The sequence below is a fragment of the Daucus carota genome, chromosome 5 (assembly GCF_001625215.2).
Source record: "Daucus carota subsp. sativus chromosome 5, DH1 v3.0, whole genome shotgun sequence".
NCBI classification, from domain to species: domain Eukaryota; kingdom Viridiplantae; phylum Streptophyta; class Magnoliopsida; order Apiales; family Apiaceae; genus Daucus; species Daucus carota.
The window spans coordinates 3,704,091-3,731,267 of record NC_030385.2 but is presented as its reverse complement, the minus strand read 5'-3'; the positions used below and the strand labels follow the sequence as shown (position 1 = coordinate 3,731,267).

The window sequence follows — 27,177 nt, the reverse complement described above, 5'->3', positions numbered from 1 at the left end:
TGCACGTTTTCTTGTATATGTATAATTACTAAGGATGTAACAATGCAAGATCTGTACTAAATACTATTATATAAGAATTAGCCTATCAGTGATATAGTGATAGAAGTGATGATAATTAATATTAAATTCATAGATCATTAAGTTGAAAGATTATCAAATATATATATACCCGAGATCGAGCAGGTGTATCCTCTAAGATCTGATCATGAGTACCACTGATCATTAGTTTGAGGACTCTTTTAATTTTTAGTACCCAATTCAATATGTTCTATTATTTGGTACATGTACAGTACAAAGGAATATAACCAAGTATAGTACTGAATTGGGCTTGCTTTTAGCCTGCAATACATATCAGCCTGCAGACTTCAGTAAGATCTAGGTCTTATAAAGAGGAAAGAAAATTTACACACACGAACACAGTAAGATCTAGGTCTTATAAAGAGGAAAGAAAATGAAGTGGGAGGAGTACATTTAGTGAGAGCTTTCTTCAGTACCTAAAGAGTGAATGTTTGTTTATTATAGTTTAACCAATTGAACACTTGAGTGAGATGTTACAAGGGAGCAAACTCGAGAAAGTGAGAGAATGAAAACTCAGAAAAGACAAGCACATAGAATGATTAAGATCTAGGTCTCTTTGAGTGTAGTTTAGCAAATTAAGCAATTAAACACTTGAGAGAACCTGCACAGTTACAGATCACAAATGTACAATTTCAGAAACCCTAGAGTTAGTGAAGGGGACGACCGGAAAGGGTGAAAACATAAGGAATTAGCAGAATATATGAAGAAGAAGCAATGTTTCGAAGCTAGTGGACAAGAGAAAATGAAGGGGGGAGCCATAAATTAATTTTGCACGGGATTTACGTACACCTCAGGATCGAGACGAGATATCTGTCACACTGAGGACAAGGATTTGACAATTGCGTCCGTCCGCCATTATAACTTCTTTTTGGAAAAGAAAAAAAAAAATTCCCGGTTAAATATTAGCTGTAAATTAATCTCCTCATTCAATACATCTCCTTTAATTTGTTGTAAGAGTACGAGCCCGTTTGGTTGAGTTTATAATTTACGACTTAACGTGATTCTCAACGTGAATTATATCATAAGCTGAGAACTTAAAATGTTTGTTTGGGTAATTTTGACTTATTAATGACTTATGAGCTATTAAAAATATAATAATCAAAATTAAAATGATTTATGAGTAAATTATGACTTATGAGTAAATTTTATAAAAAAAATGCTGAAAAAAATTTAGTCACCGAAAAAAGTACCTCCAACTAATTTCTGGCTTTAAGTCAGTTTTTGGCTTATTTCCGACTTTAAGCTGGCTTCTGACTTATTACACAAACAAACATTTTTCAGATTAAAGCCAGAGATGGCAGGCTCTAAGTCCAACAATGTCCTAGCAAGTGTCTTATAAATATAATAAAAGATAGAGTTTTAGTGATTTAGGATATGATCTTAATATATCAACTCCAACAACCTGTCTTATTGTTGTGTCTATTATTAAAATAGTAATATATTTGAATTAGTGTTCTCATGTTCCAAAGAAACTGATTCCTCAAGATGGAACAAACCCTGAACATTATGTGGACAAACAGAAATCGGAAATGACAAAGGAAGAGAAGCTCGAAGTCCTTACAGATGCAATGGCACTACTAGAAAAACTAGATTAGACATCACGTCTTTAACATCAGTTACAAATACCACCGATGTTAAATGTCTTTTTAACATCGATATTTTAAAAAGTGATGTTAAAAACTGTTTCATACATCGCTTGTTAAAATACCTGATGTCTTAAGTTCTGTTTGAAAAATGAAAAAAAAGACACGCTAAAACATATTCCCCCGCTATTACACAAATATTCTCCCCAACCAAAACTTTATTTCCCCCTTTTACACAAATAATTTCCTCCCCTCTTTTCCCTCTTTCTCTCTATCGACATCTCTCTCCTGTCTCTCTTTTCCTCTCACCTTCTCTTTCAGACTCTCTTCCATCTCTCTCTCTCTCTCTATTTCACTATCTCCCTCTCTCTCACCATCTCATTATATCAATCTCAAACTCAGTAGCTCACTATCTCAAATCCGTTCGATTTACAAAGGAGACCCAAATTGAAGACCTAGCTCGAAGAAGACCCATTGGATTTACAAAGTAGCTTGGAGCAGCTCAATTGTTTCGATTGAATTTTAGAGTTTCAATTGGTTCAATTGAGTTTTAGGGTTTCGATTGGTTCAATTGGGTTTTAGGATTTCGATTAGTAAGACCCATCTTCGCTTCTCTGTCTCCATCTTCTTCTTCAAGGTATATATCTTAGTGTATCTCCTTCTCTGCCTCAATTGGTTCAATTTCAATTTCAATTCTTATTTTTTAATTTATTATTCAATTGTATTTCATTCGAACATATCTGGAGCTTGTTTATGGAGCTTGTTCATCATTAGTAAGTGATTGTCAATTTTTATTTTTTTCAATTTTGAACTTGTAATTCTCTCTCTCTCTCTCTCTCTCTCACACACACACACACACATAAATATAATATATGAGTTTAAATTTTTAATTAGTAATTTTCATTTTTATACCTCCTTGTCCCTTTAATTTAATTCGCTCGAGCATTTGTTTGAGGTTTGGCCTTTCATGGTGGTTTTTATGGGTTTTTTGACGTTAATACTAATTAAATTTTTAATTAGTAATTTTCATTTTTAATTAGTAAATTTTCATTTTTGTTGACAGGTCTGGACCTTTATCGAGCTTGGAATTGGCAATGCTCAGACATCATTGATAGATTGGACAGGGATTGATTGTTTGAACCAGAAACCTAGTCACCCTTTTGGCAATGCTTTCAAGCAGGTATACATTTGATTTTTATATGTATGTTTTGTTTTTTATATAATAGGAATTGGGTTTTGTTAAAGATATGCAATTTTAGTGAATTCTTGATTGTTCTTAAAGTTGGGGTTATTAGTTCTTAATTTTATTTGAAATTTATTGGTTTTTAGTTATGTGATTCGGGTTCTGATAATTGTTTGAAGGTGTTTCTTTTCAGCCACTTGTTGAGTTCTTGATATATTAAAATTTCGTTTTTTATTTACTCTAGTATGTTCTTTAAGCTGTTAACTTTTTTTGTAACAAGGCTTTATAGTAATTCAATTCATAGTTCATACTTAGTAGTATTTTGATTGTATAACAATGTTCAAATTTATCAGTTAGTGAAGGGGATGCTTGCTGGTGAGGCAGTCATTCTTCCATAATGATGTGAATAACTTATCTGGTTGTCGGGGATGCCATTCCATTTTCCGTATCACACATGTGGCTTGTCTCTGAATATTGGTATGTTCGAATATATGGTGTTCAGTTTATTTACATTTATCCTTACATGTGGCTTGTCTCTGCATTTATTTGCTGTATGTAGAAGGATACATCATGTTTAATTAAAGTTATACATACATTGCCCTTAAAGCGAGATCCAATTTAATAAAAATAACTTTGGCAGATTACCATGGAACACAAAGAATTACTCCAGTAGTGCGTAGGTATAGGTCGGGGTTTCTAGTGCACACCGGAAGAGAGACATGGTTTTGAGTTTATACAATAATGTAAGTGATGTCTTACATTATAATTTGAAATAGAGTAAGGGATCAACTTACTTTATAGATGATCTACTTGGGTATTGAGAAGCACTGTAAGGCAAGATCTTAAAGATAACCTAATATTCTGAGGTAAAATGATACAAAATGTTGCACATGTATAGAGATATATAGATGCTGCAGATCCCTTTACAAAAAAAAACAGTATGAATTAAGAAGCAATCCTTTACGGATTGCACTTCTCATTCAATCCTGACTTGGATACGTGAGAAATGTGTAAACCATTAATTTTAAATGGAATCCTGACATGAACTGAACTGTGTTGTCCAAATGTGTTTTTCTTTCTTCTATATTCTATCAAATGCATTAATTCTAAATGGAATCACTAATGTGTTTTCCCAAGTAACGTGTTTCTCGAGTGGATTAATATTCAACACACTGATTTATCTTCTCATTACCTTTAGGATTGGTTTGTCCAGAGAAAGAGTTAGACAAGTTGGACTTGTTACACTGGAGAAACTAAAACATGCTGCTACGAGGAAAATGAGGCCATGCTCCTAAAACAATGATTTGATATGCAGAGAATACCGATAAGAAGGCCAAATCTGATAATGGAAATGTAGCTAAGCGGCTAGTTTACTAGTTTTATGTTGATGTGTATTTCTTTGGAAGTACTTAAATTGGAATGGTTGAAATTCTAGTAATAGCTATGCTATTTTGATTTTGAGAATTCTCAATTTTTTTTGGTAAATTTGGTCGGTTGTTTTGGTATATGCTGATTTTTGGCTGTGTACAAATGAGAAAACAAGTGAATTTAACATCACATAAAAATTTGAAAGCGATGTCAAATAACTAAATACACATCACAAATTTACTATAAACTGATGTCTCAATCTAAAAATTAACAGTTTATTATTAACAAACCGATATTAAAAGTGTACAACAGACATCGGTTGTTTAGTTTAAACTGATATCTCCTAAGGTTTTTAACATCGGTTTCATAACTTCGACTGACATCTAATATAGGTCAAAGACATCAGATATCTTAAATAAACCGTTGTCTAAGTCCATTTTTGACATCGGCTAAAAACCGATGTCTAAAATGTGGACCTTTTACATCGGCGACATATACATCGCCCTGTTTTTTTTCAGACATCGGTTTTTAGCCGATGTCTATTAGCTTATTTCTAGTAGTGTGGTAAAATCCATTCTTCATAATAGTTTGGATGCTGTAATATCAAATAGAGTAATTGCATGTAAAACCTCGAAAGAGATATGGGATAAATTAGAGACTCAATGTCAAGGAACTAAAGATATAAAAAAGAATCGAAGGGCACTTCTCATACAAGAGTATGAAAGATATGAGACAAATCCTGATGAAGATCTCACAGACTCATATGATCGGTTTCTTACTTTGATGAATAACCTATCTCTTGCTGGGAAAAAATATGACTCTGAAGATTCCAACACTAAGTTCCTCAGATCACTGCATGAGGAATAGGATACACATACTTCAATCATAAGACATCAATATGATTTAAGCACTGTGTCTTTAGATGAAGTATATGGAATACTAAAGACTCATGAACTAGAGGTTCAACAAAGGAAAGCCAGGAAGGAGAATAGACTAAGGTCATTAGCCTTAAGAACAAGTTCAAGTAAAGACCAGAGAAGCTATGCTGAAAAGCCTAGAAATCAGATCAGGAATCAAGTATCAGATACTGACATATTGTTAGTTACTGACGACTCATCCGGAGATGATACAAATGACAGTTCTGGTGAAGCTAAAATGCAAGAGATCATGGAATGTATAGCTTAAGGACTAAGGAAAGTAAAGTTTGAAAAAGGTAAAAAGAAGGATCAATTTAAAGGAAACTCTTCTGAATCATCAAATGAAATCAAAGGAAGCAAAGTTGATTGGTCAATGATTAAGTGTTTTAACTGTGATAAGATAGGAAACTATGCACAAGAATGCAAAAAGCCAATGATAGATGGAGGGAAAGGAAAAGCACTATTCACTTCAACTAAAGATTGGATGGAATCATCATCTGAATTAGAAGGAGAAGATGTGGATTATGCTCTGGTGGCAAGCTTTGAACAAACTCAAACCACCGATTACTCCTCTGCACCTAAGGTACAAGAGCCAATTTATAACTTTGATATTGATGATACTTATAAACTGAAATCTTTCTTAAGATCATTGCATGTTAGTTTTAAAACTCAAACACTAGAAAAACACTAGACTAAGAAGTAAAATAGAAGAATGAAAAAATAGAAACAACATCTAAGAAAGTGAACTAGTAGTGATGAATGAACTGAAAAATGATAGCAAAGTTGCTAAGAACTTAGAATCTATGTTTAGACTGAAATATAAACAACTAGAAAAAGAACTAGCAGTTGAAAAACAAAGGATAAAGAAATGGGTCAGCACAAGAAAGAGATTGTATGAAACTACGTCTCCTAGATGAGGACTAGAAGGTCTAGGATACAGATTTGAAGATGATAAAAATCAAGTTAAGAAAGGAAGTCTTAATGAGATTTTTGTTAAAGCAAATGCTGATAAACATGTCAACACATAAAAAATTGTTTCTTCTAATCCTGTATGTGATGAAAAAGCTACTTCTCATAAGGAAATTAAGAAAACAGAGAAAGTTTTCATAAAAAAAAGGAGAACAAGAAAGATGTCAAGGTGATAACCACAGATGCTCAATGAAGAAAACTGGTAAGAACATTGGTTTATTGACCAAATGTCAGCTTAAAAGGAAGCTTGATAAAGTCACAGGAAGACCCAAATATATAACAACTCCTAAGAGGAACTGAAATGGCAAGCAAGGAGTTGGCAGAGCAAATAACTATGAGTACATTCCTTTTGCACCTAGGAAGAAATGCTATATTTTGAATTTCGCATATTTAATAAAGACCCAAAAAGATTATCGCACACATTTTTCTCAATGTGCATAATATTGAGACATTGGCGAACATGATGATATTTTCAATATTCTAACTCGAAAAATACAGATTTTTTCTTCCAAGGGCATTCAACCTTCTTTGACTTCTTCAATTCTGTTCCGAAACAGAAATCAATTTGCTCCAGCTGCAATAACACTTCTTCTCCGCAAAGCTGTTGACGTTGCTGCCCCAACTATTGCTATCTGTTAAAGGCCGCCTTTTGTTTTCTATAAGGGTGATGCTTAGCCAAATATCGGCGGTGACCTTGGAAGCACATCTTCCTGCTATGACTTAGGTATTTGGCCACAGTATCGTCACCACAAATTGGACAACTCTTATATGCTGATATGTTATTTCCCGGCTCATGTGGACCAGAAACTAAAACTATCAACATCATGAACTTTCTTTTCATGCAAAGCCATGGAGGAATATTGTACGTTACTAACACTACTAGCCAGCACGTATACCAATTCGTTAACCCATTAGTATGTGGGTTAATACCATCCGCTGATAAAGCCAACTTAATATTTCTAGGTTCATTGCCAAAGGCGGGCCAGCAGTAGTCGATATTCCTCCAAGACGGAGAGTCTGCCGGATGTCACATTTTGTCATCAATTATGCGCTGGTTTGCATGCCAAGTCATGATTTCTGTAGTAGATGAACCGTTTAAATCTCGGAATGATGGGAAAATACCAAATAATTTTGGCAGGAACTTTAATCCTAAGTTCACCATTCTTCCCCACTTTCCAGTGAGGCAACTTGCAATTAGGACACTCAAAGACATCGGAATGTATGCCCCTGTAGAGAGTATATAGTCTTTGGGCAGGCATGGATCTTAATGTACTCAATCGGATAAAGTTTTCTTCGCTTCATATGAGTTAGGAGGCATCACGTCATGATCTTTCGGAAGGAAAGAGCCAAGTGAAGACATCAGCTCAATGATGGCAGTATCGCTAATCCCGAACCTAGCTTTCGAATTTTAATCATTTTAGCCAACCTCGTTAAGAATTATTCAAATATTATAGATAATGAAATTGTGTAGTCCTATTTAATACACATTTATCAATGACCAGGATCATTATAAATGCTCCCTCCGTATTAGTATACATATGAGTAGTGACACGTAGGTTAAGAATAGTGTAATTTAGTGAAGAAAAGTGGATGAAATAGTGAGACCTATTAATATTTAATATGTAAATTGGGTGTAGTGTGGTTAATCGTTAAAGTAGTGAGACCAACTAAAATTTAACGTATAAAGTGGTTGAATTGTAAGAAAGTAGCGGGTGTGGTTGAGTTTTTATAATATTAAAATTTATTATATTTAATTTGTATATAATTGAATTATACATGCAAAAAGAAAACTGCATACAAATGAATGGCACGTAACAAAGAAGAGTACAGATTGATAACATAATTTGATTGAATATTATCCTTCGACAAGTACAAATAAAATATAATACACTTTATTTTCACAGGAAAGCATGGCCTCCCCTGACGAAGGTAGGCCCGTAACTTTCTTCGATCTGTCAACCAAGCCGCGAAACATCCGACATCAGTATAAGATTTTTAACTTTTGGGCAATGTTGAAGAGAAATATATTTTGAAAGGATTATGGTGCTCATTGGTAGACGTAAAATGATTATTTATAACTACTTAAAAAAGTGATTATGAGTGATATATAAATATATTACAACTCATAAGTCATAAATTATAGAATATTAGTTTATAACCGTGCATGTTTATAACATTTATAATTCTATCTTTGGCATTTTAAATTTAATTAAAATACAAATCGATTATACTAACAAATATAAATATTTTGGCTTAATTGATAATAAAAAAGTTTATTAAAACATGTTATATATTAAGTATACCACTAGAATAATACCGACTGACTGATTAAACTCGACCGACCAATAAATTTATTAATATTTCAGTTTTATAAGAATAATAATGATAATAATAATAATAATAATAATAATATAGACATTACAGCTAATTTTGGACAGGAAATTTCATTTTACTTCTTTTCTTCAAAAAACTAGTAATAATCTCGGACGGACGCAATTGTCAATACTCTGTCATCAATGCGACGGACACCATCTCCATCCTGAGGTCTAAAATTTCCTCTTCATTTTCTCTTACCCACAAGCTTTGAAATATTCTGCTTCTCTATGTTTTTACCCTCGACCCCAGTCCCCCTCACTAATTTTAGGGTTTCTGAAATTGTATATCTCTCATCTGTGTAACTCTTTAGCTTCTCTCAAGTGTTTAGCTCCTTACTTCCCCTTCTCTTACCCTGTGCTTGTGTTTTCTCAGTTTTCATATTCTGGAGTTTGCTCTCTTTGAACATCTCAGTCAAGGGTTCAATTGCTTAAACCACAGTAAGCAAACAACACTAATTAGCTGGTACTGAAGAAAGCTCTCACTAGAGGTACTCCTCCCACTTCATTCTCTTTCCTCTTTATAAGACCTAGATCTCACTGTGTCCATGTGTGTAATTTTTATTCTGCTACTTTTATTGAGTTTGCTCCTTCTGGTGAAGTCCACAGGATGATAATGTTTATTGTAGGGGTTGGTTATATTTTGTGACATATACATGTGAATTGCATAATTTTAGTGGAAAAAATATTGGACGGTTTAATCCTTAATATTTGATATATCTACGATGTTAGTTTAATATCTTTCAGCGAAAAGAGGGCCGTGCTCAATTTAAATATGAGCTTTTTAAAACATCTAATTAACCACACATGGTGAATAATCTATTTATTTTTTGTGTTAGATAAATTTATTTTGAATATATTAATTTATTTAACACAAATATAAATTATAGTTAAAATATATAAATTGGGACAAGAAATATTAATTATATATATATATATTATTCACTAAGAATATTTAGCAAATTAATAAAAAAGCTCAAAACTAATTTAATATAAAAATTAAATTTAAAATATAACTCGGAGTCGACTGTTGTACATAAAACATTTTTGCAGGACTCTTGATTAGTTATAAAAAATGCAATGATAATGGGATGACGTCAGGCAGTATACGTCACTGCTTCCCCGAACACAGTCTAATTATTGTAGGGTCACAACTTACACCACGATAATGATACAGTAATACTGTAAGAGCAAGTCTAGTACTTACCTATCTGGCTACGTATTAATAATATTAATAATCTATACTCCCTCCGTCCCATTTTAATTGACACTTATTCCTTTTTGGGACGTCCCAAAAAGAATGAACCTATTAAACTTACTATTTTTGAACACTACTTTTCACTATTACACCCACTACTTTCTTCCACTATCTCTATTCTATAATAATATAAACACTATTACACCCACTACTTTCCTCCACTATCTCAAATCTATTATTAAAATTTTGATGGGTCCCACCACTTTACCAACTTTTCAACCTTTTTACTACCTTTTTCTTAATCTCCGTGAAAGTCAAAGCAGCTCAATCTTTTCGGGACGGAGGGAGTACTATACTATAATAAGCCAACATGGGTATAATTTGTAGTCGTACAAAATTTTGATTTGGTACACTCTTCTGAAACTAAAAGTCTACAACATATAGATATCTATTAAGCAATTTTATATACTAAAAACACTTCTTATGTATATTAATATCTTTTTAGATATAATTTATAATTAGTTGGAAAAAGGTGAAACTACTGTTAATAACATATATTAATATTAAAAAAAATACTTATAGATAAATGTATAACTAATTATAAATATACAATTTTAAATATCTTTTTTCTAAAATACATATAAATTTAACTCCAAAGTGTTTTATTTCATTACAAACACAAATCATTACGCAACATATGAAGAAATATGAAAATTTTGATTTAAAATTAATTGAATAACAAACTATCACATATTAATATCAGAACAATATTTATAGATAGAATTGTAAGATTTAAATTATATTTAATAAATTACGAATTATATACCCGCCCGTGCTTTGCACGGGTTAAAAGCTAGTATAAAATAAAATAATGAATAGTATTAAGTTTTAGCGATTTACGTAAACTAAGTGTCAATTCGAATAACAATCCATGTATTTAATCCCTGTATTTGTTCCCGTATTTTTAGTAATATATTTGAGAGAGAATGAGAAAAGGAGGGGAAAGGAAAAAAAAAGATGGAGATGGATATTTTATTCATAGGTAATGACGAGAGGTTACCAAAATAGATAATGACTACTCCCTTCGTCCCGGTCATTTCTATACAATTTCTTTTTAGAGATGTCCCATGATTCTATATATTCCTAAAATAGCAACTTTTAATAATATAAAACACTATCACACCAAATACTTTCTTCCATTATCTTCATTTTATAATAATATAAACACTATAACACCCACTACTTTACTCCATTATCACAAATCTATAATTAAACACAAATAGGTCATGCCACTTTACTCACTTTTCATCTAACTTTACTCATTTTTTACACTTTTTCTTGATCTCTGTGTCTACACCAAATGTATATACGGTTTGTCTAGTGTGTGCCCATGGGCACATGCCAAGCGCGGATTTTTTCGTATTTAGAAGATTTTGATCGGTGTGGTTGGTGTATTTGCAGGGGGTCCACCATTATCAAGAGAGAGGAACCAATCGAAATGATCTAAACACAAAATTTTCTGCACTTAGCATGTGCTCATGGGCACACCATAAAAAAACCGATGTATATAACCTATTGGGACGGAGGGAGTAGAAAATTCATAGTTGTGTTAGTGATTTAGGTAATCACTAGGATAGTAGTGTTGCACTACCTATTTTTTTGATACCATTACCTAAATATGAGTTTAAGATCTTATTTAGCTAATCTATTAAGCTTGCTCTAATAATGCGCTCCTTGATATGATAGATAATTTGAAAATTTAAAAAAAGATAATGTGTTTTAGTTAAAAAGGTAATTATTATGTTGGTCGATGTTATTAATTTTGAAGATTGAGTTTTCATAAGGAGGTGTTATGGCCAAATATCAACTCGGAAGATGATTGCATAAATCTCGCCTTAATTCAAGGAAAGGACCGATCTCCGGGATCGTCCTTGCCCATTACGTGGACCTCGCCATCTATGTGGCCCAGGAAGTGAGGACCAGCAACAGATGGACCCGGGTCAGCAGAAGGGTCCTCACCCAGTAGGGGTCCTCGCCCAGTATGGACCCTCGTCCTAGGCATGTGTCGGCCTCGCGGCCCAATGACTGGCGGCCCGTCTTCAAGGAGTCCTCGCCCTCTGTGATGAGGCCTCGCCCAATGCTCACCTTCCTCGCCATCAGCATGGTCCAGGGCACAAGGCCCGGCGTCAGGTAAGACCCGGTCTTTAGCCGAGTCCTCGCCCGATATGGAATCTCGCCCGATGTGGATCCTCGCCCTTAACGTGGGTCAAGTCACGCTGCCAAGGTCTTCGATGGGATCCTCACCCTCAGCTATTGACTCCTGCCCAATATGCTTCTTCCTCGCCCAGTGCAGAAAGGACCAGATACGCCTACTTCTCAGGCCTGATTATTATTGTTTTATCTTGGGCCCAGGCCCACCATCAGCCTCGTCCTAAGAGAGGACGGAGGGCTAGCCCATACAGCTGAGTCTGAGGAGGTCCACTTGGGCTAGTGCTGGTCAGCCCACCTAGTTCCATGCTCCTCGGAGGAGGTTGGGCTCCAGAAGCCCACGTCCGTCTGATCTAAGGCGGTGGCCCATCGCTGGAACCAAGGAATGAGAAACCTATTCTGATTAGGTTACTTGTTCCCCAAGAACTACGTCTGGCTTGATCCCTATAAATAGGGTACGTAGGCACATTGTTTGGGGGGAGGTCGCAACCCTTGCAAGAGCGAATACTCCTTCGATCTTGTGAGAAAACCCTAATCCCCCAAACGATCTCAGCCAAACCCAAAATCAACACCCATACTCCGTCGTCCGCCGTCATCGTCCACCACAAGTTCCAGCAACCCTCCCCGAATCTTGTTATCACCAGATTCCTCCGTTAACAGGAGGAAATATAAAAAAGTTAATATTTTTTAGTTAAAAAATATAATTGGTTAGATAAACCCGTATTTCGACCAAAATACCTCCAAACCAAACTTTTAATGTTTGGCTTTTAATAATATAGTATAGTATAGATGAGTACCTTTTTTTTTTTATCAATTTAACCGACATTGTTAAGAATCACGAAATTGTGTAGTCCTAATTAATACACATTCATCGATGACTAAGATCATTATAAATAACAAAGAAGACGAAGACAGATTGATAACATAAATTGATTGAATATTATCCGGCGACAAATACAAATAAAGTATGATACATTTTATTATTTCACGCATATAATTAATAATCTCTTCATTTCTTCGTTTGTTATAGATGAACTGGGCATAAAAATTAAGAAAAAACTATAAACTAATATGTGAAAATGTAAGAGAAAGAAAATGATCGATATTCAATATATTAAACAAATATAACTGAGAGAAGTCGTGAATAATTTTTTATTATAAGATTTTGACCATCTTCAATTTAGTTAAAGTTTAAAATACGAAAAAAATTGAAATGAGCATCTATTAAAAAAAGTGTAAAAAGGTGGTTATGACAATGAAATTATTATACGTGTCATTGAGTTGCCGCTTTAGTTTTAACACCTATCCTTTATCCTTTACTATAATAGTTAAGTCTACCAATCAGAAAATAAAAAATTATAATATGATCAATCACAATTCACCTCTAAATTTTAGATCAATGATATTCATTCTTCAATTTTTCCTATATCAAATTTTAGCCAAATAATTAATCATTTACCGTTAATCAATCTGAAAATAAGAATTATTTTAGGACCAATGAAGCCATCCCTAAATTTTAGACCAATAATATTTATTCTTCAATTTAAGAGCATCTCCAACAATAAAGAGCACTTAGTTAAAAACTCAGTTAGCATACCAAAAATAAAAAATAGTCAATCTTTTCATCAAAAAGTTACACTCCAACCATATCACACGTTGTCTATATAATTATAATTATAGTCTATATTGAGCTATTACCGTATTAAACTGATATATTGAGCTATTAACCAAAAAACCCAACTAACTTGTCATTTTTTTGCCAATAAACCTTTAAACCTTTTTTTTCATCAACAACCCCATTAAACTTTACTCAATCTTTGAAAAAAATAAATTAACTAGAGTTAATTATAGCTGATGTGGACTAACCATGATCATCACAAATATTCTTACGTGACAATATGATTACAAATCTTATTAACCAGCCTCCTATTCCTATGTGCAGTAAAGCTTCAGATACAGCTGATTTTTAATTGCTCAGGACCCCCGGAGGCTGGTTGGGTAGCCAAAGGATTTGACAATGAATCTGCTTACTCTATTATGTTTGGCCTTGATAAATGTCGAGTTACAAACAAGGTCCATTTCGTTTTGAAGCGTAAAAACCCCAAGACCGGAAAGTTTGTTGAGCATCATGTTAAGTTCCCACTATCTCCAATCTTTCTTGCATACTCTTTTGCTAGCCAAGTACTATCCTCGGATCTTCTTTGGGTTATAAAATTAATTAAAATATTATAAATGATTAAAAAATAAATTATTACTGAATAGACATGACGAGGCAAACAGTGTAATGAATAGGCGTTATGTGGCACACACGTGTATAAAAAGATACAAATCATGGAGAGATACTTGACAAGTCAGATTAAAATATTTAACCATGGTTTGTTTTGTATTTTTTTTATATGATTTTAATAAAGTTTGTTGGAATTGTTAGTGAAGAGAAAAGTTTAAAGGTTTTTCGGCAAAAAAATAACAAGTTAGTTGGGTTTTTTGGTTAATAACTCCTGATATATTCTATTTATAATAATCTAAAATATAATAAGAGCATCTCCAACCATAGAAAGCTCTTGGCTAAAATGTGAGTTCGCATACTAAAATTGAAAAATATATGATAAGAGCATATCCAACCATAAAAACCCCTTAACTAAAATGTGAGCTCGCATACTTAAATTAAAAAATATAGCCAACCTTTCCAAAAACTCACACTCCAACCATACCTATATGTTGTCTATAAATTTATGAAAAAGTTACACTCCAATCAGACCACCCATTGTCTATAATTATAGTCAACATCACTCGAGATGCTCTAATCAACTCTTTTTCATTATCCAATCATAAGTCATCTAATAGGACTCTTTTTCATTATCGAATTATAAGATAATAAGATAATAATATAATTTCAAATCTATTTAAGTATTATTAAATTAAAATAAATTAAATTATTTTAGGACCAATCAGGGTCACCCCTAATTTTAGACCAACGATATCATTCTTTAAATTTCTTTCTATTAAGTGTTATCCAAAATATTAACTACATACAAATTAATCATGATTTAACTCATACAATTTTTTAGTATGTAATATAATTAATCAAACGCCATCTTATTATCTTATTCCAACTTATCTAATTATACTTCTTTTCATTATCTAATTAGTCAGTAATAAAATTTCAGATTGATTATAAGTAATTCAAATTTCAACTTAATTTAATTGATACATATTTTTTGTTCTTTAAAACTCGATTAAAATTTTGTTAAAACTTTATGACAAACATTGCTTCAAATATTGATTCTTTTCTCTTTTCTTCATCTCAGTCACATTGCTGCTGAGTAATTAATATTTGAATAGATATTTGGACTACTGGAAAAGCGGCATGCAGGCTTCGGACATCTCTGTGCTTGCAGTTTAAGCCTCACCACATTGCAGCAGGTGCCATTCTTCCTTGCTGCTAAATTTCTCAAAGTAAAGCTCCCACATGATGCTGAGACAAGTTGGTGGCTAGAGTTTGATGTCCATCCACTCCAGTTGGAAGGTCAGTGTCTTGCCTTTTCTTTCCTTGTTATATACTCCCCTCTGTCTCCCTCATTTCTTTACTTTATTAATAACAACAAAATTTTTTAAAAAAAGTTATGGAACTATACTTTATAAGAGACTCAAAATGCGTGCAAACGTAAACAACCTAGAGGGACGGAGGGAGTATATTGTTCTTGGATACTAATATTTAGGTTTGAACTTAGGGTGGTCACTTTAGTGCATATCTGGTACTATGCAGGCATATTTAGATTTTGTTGCTAAACTTTATACATCTGGTGATCAAACAGTATTTAACAGTAGTCCAACAGTATTGAAATGATTTTAGGTTTTTGTGAATGTTATTAGTTTTTCCTCACAGGGGTTAGTAATCAAATGTTGGAACTTTATGGCCACATTCTCAGACTAGTGAAGTTGAAGGCAGTGCTGTTAGTGTACCCACACACCAAGAGCCCCAACTGAAAGTGCGTCTTGTAATAAACAGTAATTCTCAAGGTAGGGGCGCTGCTTCAAAACCTGGACTTGTCAAGTCAGGGTCATCTCATCCAGTCCATGAGTATATGACAGGACTTTTGATGATACAGGCAGGTCATATCAGTCATCAAACATTCACAAAACAAAGGCCGGAAGCCCGCTTGACAGATCTGTGGTGGGAAAGATCCACGAGTATATGACATCTGTATCCAATTAACATGATCATGAAAACTTTCAAGAAGATAGATGTGGCTGGTGAAGCTTTCAAAAAAGGATCGGAAAAAATATGTTCAGGAAAATTATGATTAATGTGCTTGCTGGATGAAGATTGCTTCCCTATGTATGTTACAAAGAATGAGAAGTATTGATGTGCAGCATATGATATGCATGTATAAAGATTGAACACACAAGGTTTTATTTCAGGTGTATTCTCTTGCAAATTTAATAAGAGACATTGAGAACTTAGGAGCTGGTTATTTATAAAGTCTTCAGGATTTTTTGCCACAGTCGCGTAATTGGGCACAAGTCCTCAAGGAAGATGATTCCGTGGAGTGATTTACTTAATAATATGGTGTCTGTTTTGACTATAGATTTTACTCCGCAATTGGCGATGTATGTCTGTACTCTTAGACTTTGTTTTTGAGGGGCCTGGAGTTTTATATTCATCCCCCTGATCGTTAGGCACAAGTTTTTTGCCATGTTTCAGTTATGGTACACTATATGGTTTTCAGCTTAAAACGATGAACCAATGAAGATATGGTCTTCCTTGCCCAATAGGACACCGCAGAAGTTTATGAGTTTATTTTCCTTTCTTATTGTGTGCCTTGCGAACAGCAGTGGAGATTGCACTGACAAGGGAAAGGCCAACTGAGGCTACACAGGTTTCCGTGTTTTTCGTTGCATTGGATTTAAAAGATGTGGTTCATGATTAATGAGTAACAGGAGTCGTAACTTCGAACTTATTTATACGTGTTTGGATTAGTTATTTGATCCCATTCAATTCCCACAGTCCTCAATTCTTTTTTTAAACAAGAATGGCCTATGGCTTGTCTGTCCAAGCATCTGTGCACCCAACTTGGCTTGATCAAGTGGACTTGGGCCTCAAATTGTTGCTGGACTTTGCTGTGAACTGAACTAGCTGAGCAGCACAGAAATTAACCGAAGTGGGCTGGACGTTGTAAGTAAAAAGTGGGCTTAATGTGCAGGTGGGCTACTAGGCTGAAGACACACAAACGGACTGCACTCCGTGCCAAGTATGCTGGGCTAAGGAGCAGATCAATATCAACAGAATGGGAACGCCGACCCTTTTAGATATTAAATATTTTTTTCGTTCAGTTTTCATACCATTCACATTTCCATCAACTCCTATTTTTATGCCTTCCATTCTCATTAACCTCCATTTCTATACTCTTCATTCTCATTCTTGATTATCATTCACAACCTTAATCAGTTAATCCAAACGCCCCTAAGTAGCATTACTTCCACTAGGAATATGCTTACAGGCATCGTATCGATGAAATACTACTTTCATCTATGTGATTAGATTACCCCGAAAATCTAATAAAGCGCTTAATTTAAGGTGCCTACTTGTATAAAGGGTTTTTTTCTTTTTATTGCGTGCTCAGTTATTTGTTCCAATTTGCAACATCATGTAAATAAGTAACTAGCATAAAAACCCGTGCGGACTTGTTTTCATGCCCGACCAATTTATATTTTTTTTTAGAGGCTGCATATTTGTTTTGTGGATGTTGTCGAAATTTTTGTTAGCTTTATCTTTTTTATTTGGCCGGTTCTAGCGGAGTTAATATATTGATATTTCAATTCTATGAGCAACACCGCATTGCCTATTTGGCTTATAGCGACAGGTTTTGGTACTGATAATCACCCTCAAAAACTCCTCCATGACCTTCACCAGAGTCCGCACCGCTGACTGGAAAATGTCCTCCACTAAAAGGGAAGAACAATTAAAATATTAAGAAAACTTTCTAGAAGAGATTAAATAGGCGGAAGCTCCTCCTCTTGATCAGGAGCATTTGTATTATTCCATGGAAATGGAAAAGAGGAAGGTGTTTGATGATAAATACAAATTACTCCTGCTTCTCCGGTATTAATTAAATCAACCGCCCTTGTTATTTGTCGCGGAAACTGAGCATAATCAATATTTAGGGGGCTGAAATATTTGTTATCCATGCAAAAATAACTTTCTCAATATATATAATCATACTATTATTAGTCATGCATCTCCCATCCTATGATGCTTATAAGTCTTGATTGTTTTCATAGCAGAAATAATTCTTTCAACAGTAGCACTGACAATGGATAAAAACAGAGCGAACTTAACCAAAAGATAAATTAAAGGATAAACAGTGTGTCTTAACCATCATGACGGAAATATCTCCTATACTTTGAAATCTAGATAAATCTTTATCCGTTCTTACATCATAGATAAAATTGTCTAACTGATTTGACGACAACTCCAAGTCTAGTAAAGAGAAATCTTTTGAATAAAATTGTGCAAGGTGGACAAGTTTTAATTTATTGAAACTTGAAAGTGAATTCCTATGATCCAAAGAGCCAATACAAAGTAGTAGCTCCGTGTTTCCATCTGTAAAACAATTATCAATCTCTCGGGAAATAACATCAATAACATGTTAACTAAAAAGGTTAGTAAACAAGTTTTATAGTAGTGAACATCTTCTAAAAATATCTCCCATTCTTCCTCCCTTAATAGCTGCAATTTAGAGGGATGTATTCGATTGAGTTCTTAAAGGATATTTTTTCATTGATGGAATCAGAAGGTATTCAGTTGGGATTGTTTAAAATCCATCAAAATCTTGGGGTCTTCGATTGTGATTTTAACTTATGCTTTAAAATCTGATGGTACTCAATTGAGATTGTTTAAAATCCATTAAAATCTGATGGTATTCAAATGCAGATGGACTTTGATATTTTTTTACAATATAACAAGGGTGTATTCAAATAGGATTTTAAAGGATTTTTTTTCATTCATCAAATCCGAGGGTATTCGACTGAGATTGTTTGAAATCCATTGAAATCCTGGAGGTATTCAATTTGGATTTTAAATTATGTTATAAAATCTAGTCTTATTCAATTAGAATCTTAAATTATGCTTTAAAATCTGATGGTATGTAATTAGGATTGTTTAAAATTCATTAAAATCTGATGGTAATCAAATGTTGATGAACTTTTTTTGAATTTCATAAAATATGATGGATTTTGTGGGATTTTTCGGTGTATTTTAAGTTTCTTGAAATCCCACCAAAATCCATGAGATTTTGAAGCATTGTGCTTAAATCCTAAAAATTCTATATCAACTCTGCGACATTTTATGAAAAATCTGCACAAAATCAAAATCACATACAATGCATTAAAATTCATAAACTAAAAACAATTCACTAAAATCTCAATCGAATACACCCCTATAAGTCCCTCTCTATGAAATTTATAATTCAGCGGGGGCTAAAAAAAATTATATTGACATCACTAATTCTGCGGGTATTGAAAAAAATTATATACTATTTTTTCGAGGTTAGAAGGGGCTCTAGCATCCCATAGCCCCCCTCCAGTTCCACCGGTGGCAGTAGTACTACTGCCACATATATCGGGATGATGACCACTAGCATAACTGCCCAATTCTGCATTAGCCTGGTCGAGTTCCTTTTGAAGCCGCTCAACTTGTAATTGCAGAATAGAAATAGTACCAACGCAACCGTAAACAGGATCTCTCAGTCGTGCCTCTGCTTCATAGGACAGAGAACTCACTGTCTCTTCTCTTTGATGAGGGAGTACCTTGTTCAAGAGCTTAGCTACGTTGCTCGTGCCAAAGATTTTGTGCACACTTATAAATTTTTGGAGCTCTTCAGGTGGAAAGTGAGGGGCAAAGATGCAATCTGGTAGGCATTTTCTCTTCAAGAGCTTGCACGCAGCACACGCTGAGTAATTGTATCTTATAATATTGAAGGAAGCCGCCATTAGTGAGTTACAGTTTAATTAACACAGCTGCACCAACAAAACTGATCATGATCAGTGATCCACCAAGAAACCAGAAAATTTATTCCCGTTTCTTTGGGTATATATATAGACATACAATGAGCAATGAGCGATCATATGAGAAATAGTTCTGCGTGAAATTAATATGTTCTACACAATATGTGTTGGTTTTGTAAGCACTCTTTATACAAAATGCATAAAAAATTCTCATACTTGTGTTTTAATTTAGGAATCAAGTTAGGATGATTCATAAATATATTGACTCATTTAGATTATAAGTTTATATACTGAGATCCTCTCCCTCATCAGAGCTTAATTACATGACAAACTTAGTCTTAATATTATAAAATCCCAACACTAATTTCATATCTATATATATAACTCACCTTCTTAGCCTTTGTACTACCATACAAAAAATAATCAATAATTGTGTGCTCTCTGCAGGTCTAAAATGGCACCGCTAAAAAAGTTAGAGAACAAAAGTAATTTAATTTTGATGCTCAGATATGTTAACAAAGCCTGAGAGCAATGCCATTCCTATATGCAAAAATAACTATAATTACTATTATAAGATGACTTGAAAAGTATTTTTTCGGTGTTAATTAAAATAAATATTCTGCTCAAATGCTAGTTTATAACTAGCTTAAAGTTTATCTGGTTTAAAACCAGATTTAACTTTATTTAAGCCTTTTAATTTTTGCCCAGTTTAGTATTTTTAGGTATTTGAAAATGTGACAAAGGTCAATTCATCCACAATTTAAATATAGAAGCAAACATGTATATATGTAATCTGCATTCGAATATGAAATATCTCTGGAGTTGAAACTTCCCTTCTTCTTTTTTCCTAATTAAACAGCTTCCCTTTTTGAAGGAAATAACTTAATAAAAGCCCAGGTTTCTTCCCTTTTTAAAGTAGCAAACTTTATAAAAACATGGTAATAAACAAGCAAGATCTAGGTTAGAATATTACAGAGGGAAGAAAATGAAGTGGGAGCGAGGAGTAACTGAGAGGAATTAGGTTACCTTCTGGATGAAATAGAGCTTTAGTGAGAGTTTTCTTCAGTACCTAAAGCAATTGAACACTACTTGAGTGAGATGTTCAAAGAGAGAGCAAACTCCAGAGAAGTAATACACAATGACTCAATGAGAACTCACAAATACAAACACAGAGAGTAAGATCTAGGTTTCTGCGATTAACAAGGAGCAAAAGGAATTAAGACATATACTTAAGCCCAAGTTATATACTTAAGCCCAAGCAAAAGGAATTAGGTTGTTGGTGGGATGATCTTCCAGAACTGAGACTTTTTACTATATAATTTTTTTTTTTGCCACAGACTTTTTACTAATTTGAGAGAGCATAAAACATAATCAACAATCAACTATAAGCAGAATATATATATATATATATATATATATATATATATATATATATATATATATATATATATATATATATATATATATATATATATAGGAGAAGCAACATATCAAAGCTAGTGGGGAGGGGAAAATGAAGCAGAAAGACGGAGTTTAATTGTAGTACACCTCAAGAGATGATGTTTGCCAGACTGATGACATTCACACACGTCCAAATCTGTAGGGTTTTTCTTAAAACAAAATTTGTCCAAAATTAGACGCAGGTAAAAAAATTTATTGTCTCAAACTAGCTTTACATTTCCTTATTCAAAATACCTCATTTCTCCCGTGATACCCTTCAATTATTTGTTACTAGATTTGTCCAGCGAAGATGCACGGTTTAATAAAAATATTATTGTATATTTTAAAAAATAAAGATATTATCATAAATAATATTAAAATAATTTACATATTATTATTTGAATAATTGATATTATATCTTGTTGATTATGTTTTCTTATTTATAAAATTTATACTTCCTTAATTTGAAATATAGAAATGATATTAACAGTATATTAAAATTATACATTAACAAATTATTATAATCTTTCTAAACAAAACACATATAATTATATTATAATAGTAGGTAACACAATTTGTTATATAAATTTAAAATAAATTATTTTAATTTCATTCAAGAATATACATTCGGTCTGATTTCTAATTATTACTTTACTGAGATTGACTATTAAGATCTCATTCAATGATGTTAAATAAAAAATTTATTATATACATCAATAAAAAAGTATTAACGCAAACACATTTATTAATTATTTAAAACACCATTTTACTTAAAATGTATATTATTGTATTTGCTTAATGAGTATAAAATATATTATTTTAGTTCCTATTGTTGGTCCCTTTCCTATTCGTATTACACCATATTTTTCACAAGAAAAGCGGATGTAATATATTTAAGAGTCATTGTTTAAGATTGTCCACAAACTATACAATATTAATCCACGATTTTACAAATGTTAAAATTAAATATGATAGATAAATCAAATATAATTTTTAATGATATTTTTTTCATACTTTTTATAATTTGATTATATTTATATATTATAAGTTAAAGTGGGTTAGTTTGACTTTGAAAATTTTATAAAATATAAGTTTTAAATGAAGTGGATAAAGTATATTTTAAATTTATATATCATATATTTATTTGTATAAGTATGATTACAATTTTAAACAAAAATTTGAAAATTTTAATTTGAATGTTCGTAATTAGGATCATTTATTGGATTTAAAATATAAAATAACTGATAAGTATTTATAAAAATCAAATAATATGAAATTAAGAGTTTAGATGAGAAAGGAGATCGGAAGAGAATTAACATTAGTTTATAATTAAAAAGAAATGTTGAAGTATGTGAGAAATGAGGATGAGAGATATTTGGTAATTAAGACTCTAATTAATGTGACTAATTGAACGAGAAGTTAACATGTGATGTGAGGGGTTTTCGTTTGGTAATAATACAGATTTCAAATATTTGATTAATTTTTCTTTTATCTTTGTTTTTAAATTTATGGAGGAAGTTTTTTTATTTTATAAATGTAAAGCTAATACTTAATAATGAGTATAGATAAAAATTAAATAATATTAAGTATATCTTAATTATTATATATGTATTTTTAAGAAAAAAAATGTATATATAACTATTATATATTTAGTCTTCAAAGAAAAGTATTAAAAATTTGAGTTAACTTCCGGGAAACATGACTTTACGCCCTTTAATCTAGGTGTGATCGCGAAGCGGGCAGTTTTTCTTTAAAATCACGAACCAAACTCTCCTTGCGGTTTGGATGAAGATTCAAACCGCGATTACGAAGGCCCATCCAATTCGTTTGGGTGGGTTCTTTTAATCTTCTATTATTATTATCTATTAGTTATTAAGTTTAAGTTTAGTAAGTTCTAAGTCGTTGTTTAGTTTGGATAAGGACTTTGTTTTGGAGTTTCATCCAGTTCATACCTTCAGGTATGTCATAATTTATTCTATGTGGATGATTGTGGATGTGGAGGCCTTAGAGCATGTTGGTGTAAGCTCTAGGGCACATTTTGGCCCATAATATATAATATTTTGGCGTTTCAAAAAAAATAAAAAATTAAAATCACTGTTTTTCCATATTTTCGATGTTCCCAGCCTTATAAGTACCGTTAACAACAAAATGCAGCCGCATATAAATGTGATAGATGTGCAATAGTGTAAATTAAGAATAATTGCATCTTTGTTAATAAATACTCCCTCCTTCTTGAAATACCTTTAATTCCGGCTTGTCTTTTATCACGCTTGTCAATACAAATATTTGATAATTAATATCTTTAATTTCATATTGGTATTGAATATAAAAATTTCACCATATTAAATACGTACTCATAAACACGAATCTAACAAAATCACTCATGATTATATTTAGTTGTATAGATTAGGCATAAATTAATAATTTTTCTCATGTTATGAACTGTACCGACATATCAAACAAGAAACGTTTTTAGAAACAGAAGCAGTAATATTATAGGGAATTGAAATACTATGATGTATCATTAATTAGTCCGTCTCTTTCTTTAGGTAGGTAAACACTACAACAAACAGAGGTATTTACGATTGATAACTTACGACGGATCCGTCGGGCGCCTAAACTTACAAACAAAAGTTGTTTTCCATCGTATGAATTTATGAGGGAAACCTCATCCGTCGTATTCCATCGTATGAATTTATTACGGAAACCTCATCCATCGTAAATTCATTTATTTCAATGTTCTCACCCTCAGAACATCGACGTTTTGGTACTAGAACTTACGCCGACAACACCTTCCATCGTAAATTCACATATATAAATATTTTTTTGATTAAAAAAGTAATCGAGAATATTCCATTCACGCAAACGGCGCCGTTTTAATGCTGGAACTTACGACGGCTATCACATTCCATTGTAAATTCACCTATCGTATTTAACGTTACCTGCCACTTTTGACTTGTCCGTTGTAGAATAATATATTTAAATGAACTTACGATGGAATGACATCTTTCCATTGTAAGTTTGTATGAATAATCACTACTGCCCCCTTTCTAATTTCTCACTTCTCTTTCAAAACATTATACTTCTTGTGATTTCAACACAAAATATGACATAGCAACGACCATTATCACTTGAATCAATGTAAGTATATGATATATATTTTCTTATTCTTCTACAGTTTAATTATATGTGCATTAATATGAATCATTTAATATTTACATGTGTTTTATTTGTGTTTGTATGTATTTTTGTTTATATGCATATTGAAATTGATATGAATATTATTCATTCATATATAGATGTCTTATGATCGAAGTTGGATCACTCGATGAATAATTCCCGATGGTTATGGATTTACGGATGAATATAATGAGAGGGTTAAATATTTCTTAGCATTAGCAAGAAGCAATTCTAAAGAATCGCATGATATAAATCTTCTTATTAGATGTCCTTGCAATTCATGTAGAAATCAATTACACCAACTCATTCCCGACGTCGAGTTCCACTTATTTGCAACTGGTTCTCTCGAGTGGTATACCATATGACACTATCATGGCGAATCTAGCGGGTCGATAAATGAACAAATGAATGATCACGAAGATGTCTATGATGAATATGAGATGTTGAGGGATGCTTTTGGGCCGGACGCTTTGAAATAGGAGAATAACATTCTCGAGAACCCGAACGAGCAAGCAACTAAATTGTTAGACAATGTGAACAATGTTGGGGAGCCAATATATCCGGGAAATATCAAGTACACACAATTGAAGCTTGTTTCAAGAATACTACATTAGGAGAGTCGTAACAAATGTAGTGATAAAGGCATTCATGAGTTGCTCCTTATACTTGGGGACGTGTTCCCGATGGAGCACAAGATCCCTTCCAATTATTATGTTGTCAAGAAGATGGTTAAGAAGCTGAGTTTGGGATATGAAAATATACATGCATGTGAAAATGATTGTATGTTGTTTTATGATGATGATAAAAATTTGGAAAATTGTAAGTTTTGTAACTTTAGTCGATACAAAGCTACAACACATGCGGGGAACAATACCATTGCGAGGAAGGTATCAAGATACTTTAAAATCATTCCTCGATTGCAGCGTTTGTACATGTCTACCCTCACCGCTGAGCATATGAAATATCACAAGTACAGAATTGTGGATGAACGGGTTCTTAGTCATCCTGTAGATGGAGAAGAATGGAAAGAATTTGACAAGACGTATCCTGATTTTGTAGCAAATTTTCGTAATGTCAGACTTGGTCTTGCAACTGATGGATTCCCTCCATACAGTAATATTGCTACATCTACAATATACTCAGTGTGGCCAGTTGTACTACTTGTGTACAACCTTCCACATACTATGTGCATGAAGGATCCATATATGTTCATGACACTGCTAGTACCTGGGCCGAATGATACTGGCAAGATTCTAAATGTTTATCTTAGACCATGGATTTATGAGTTGATTGATTTATTTCAGGTTAGTGTACACACATTTGATGCTACTTATTTTTCAACTAAAAATGTAGATTATTTTTTCTTTACTTTTAATTATAAAAAATTATTTAAATACATGGCAGGTTGGTGTACGTACATTTGATGCTTCTACAAAGACTAATTTTATGATGCGAGCGTTTGTTGTGGACTATTAGTGACTTTTCCGGATTGGGAATGGTTAGTGGTTGGTAAACCCATAGAAATATGGCTTGTCATGTGTGTATAAGTAAAAAGAGAATGAGACCTTAAGGGAGTATTTTAAGCGCTTCAAATCAGAGGTACCTCGTGTCAGGCCTACCTTGAAGGAAACCCCGAAGAATTTCCTAATAGCTGGGCTGCAGCCCGGGATGGATGTCTGGAAGGAGCTGCAAGGGCATGAACCGAAAAATTTAATATTAGCCAGCGTGTTAGTAGGTGGAGCATACGTAACTGAAGCCCTGAATTGTCTTATGAATAACTCGTTCATCTGCCTCCAAGAGTTGATTGAATTCGCAGGAAGCGTTTTAAACTAGTGGTGAGCGTCATCGATGAGGGCTGCAGCTAGCAAATGACATTTTGTAAGGTCTGGAATCTGGTAGACTTCCATCTTCCCGTCAAACGTGCTCAAGTACTCAATTGGGTTTGCACTTCCAATAAATTTCAAGTTGTCTACCCCCTTGTAGATGCGCAACAAGGGTGACTCTCGGACCCTTTTTGTGAAGGGGGAATTCACGGTGAGTTCTTCCTTGGATTTCTTCTCCGCCTTTACTTTCTTAAGGACTTCCAACAGCTCTTCCATTTTGCACTTGTCATTCTCGCCACCCAATGCAAACTCGTACTAATCATCATAAGCCTAACATTTCTCCTTATTGACCTCTTCATCATTATGTGACCCCGAGCTCTCTTCGTTGTCATGGACATAAGCCTTTTTCGATGGACTGTGATTTCTGTCTTGGGACTTAGCTTCAAACTGGGGCTTCCCCTTCCTTTGACTGGGAGGAGGCCTGGATTGTGATCCATGTGCTCTAGTGTTGTGGGTAGCTCTAGTACCAAGCCGGTGCCTCAAATATGGCTAAATGAGTTTCTTTCCCAAACGATCAAATACACTCATACTAGCAGACGGTGAGTGTGCCTTGTCATTTTCCTCGGATTAGATTCCTTTTCGGGGTTAGCATCCTTCTTCCTACGGTTTTCTCCCTCAAATCCAACCTTGTGGGCGTGATGTCTTGCGCCTTCTTTGATCTTTCTGATTTCTTCTTCAGTGAAGCAATCCTTCAAATAATTCCCAAACGAACGTATTGCCATCGCCCTTTGTATTTTCCTCTGGTGTTTTAGGATTTTTGAGATTTTCCGACATCTTTCCTCTCTAAGATA

The 27,177-nt window shown here is 33.3% G+C and overlaps 1 protein-coding gene and 2 long non-coding RNA genes across 6 annotated transcripts; 2 read left to right on the top strand and 1 right to left on the bottom strand.

Moving 5' to 3' along the window:
- Positions 1-2,027: 2,027 nt before the first annotated feature.
- LOC135152944 (uncharacterized) lies at positions 2,028-4,308 on the top strand. The gene is made up of 4 exons (XR_010292307.1): positions 2,028-2,434; positions 2,725-2,841; positions 3,198-3,321; positions 4,043-4,308. It is a non-coding gene; the product is annotated as an uncharacterized LOC135152944 (long non-coding RNA).
- A 4,245-nt stretch (positions 4,309-8,553) lies between these two features.
- Positions 8,554-16,464, top strand: LOC108221010 (uncharacterized). Of its 4 annotated transcripts, XR_001806845.2 has the most exons (5): positions 8,554-8,642; positions 8,847-8,961; positions 13,819-14,006; positions 15,185-15,402; positions 15,763-16,464. It is a non-coding gene; the product is annotated as an uncharacterized LOC108221010 (long non-coding RNA). The 4 variants fall into 4 exon arrangements; XR_010291925.1 differs by lacking the exon at positions 13,819-14,006 and having other exon boundaries at positions 15,806-16,464; XR_001806843.2 differs by lacking the exon at positions 13,819-14,006.
- Positions 16,465-19,379: 2,915 nt separating this feature from the next.
- LOC108221194 (protein LATERAL ORGAN BOUNDARIES-like) lies at positions 19,380-19,868 on the bottom strand. The gene has a single exon (XM_017395091.1). The coding sequence runs from the start codon at positions 19,866-19,868 to the stop codon at positions 19,380-19,382; it is 489 nt and encodes a 162-aa protein (XP_017250580.1).
- Between the last annotated feature and the right edge of the window lie 7,309 nt (positions 19,869-27,177).

What these genes read in the sequence shown, in the direction of transcription:
- LOC108221194 (XM_017395091.1), bottom strand. Translation starts at nt 19,868, where the DNA reads ATGGCGGCTTCCTTCAATATTATAAGATACAATTACTCAGCGTGTGCT.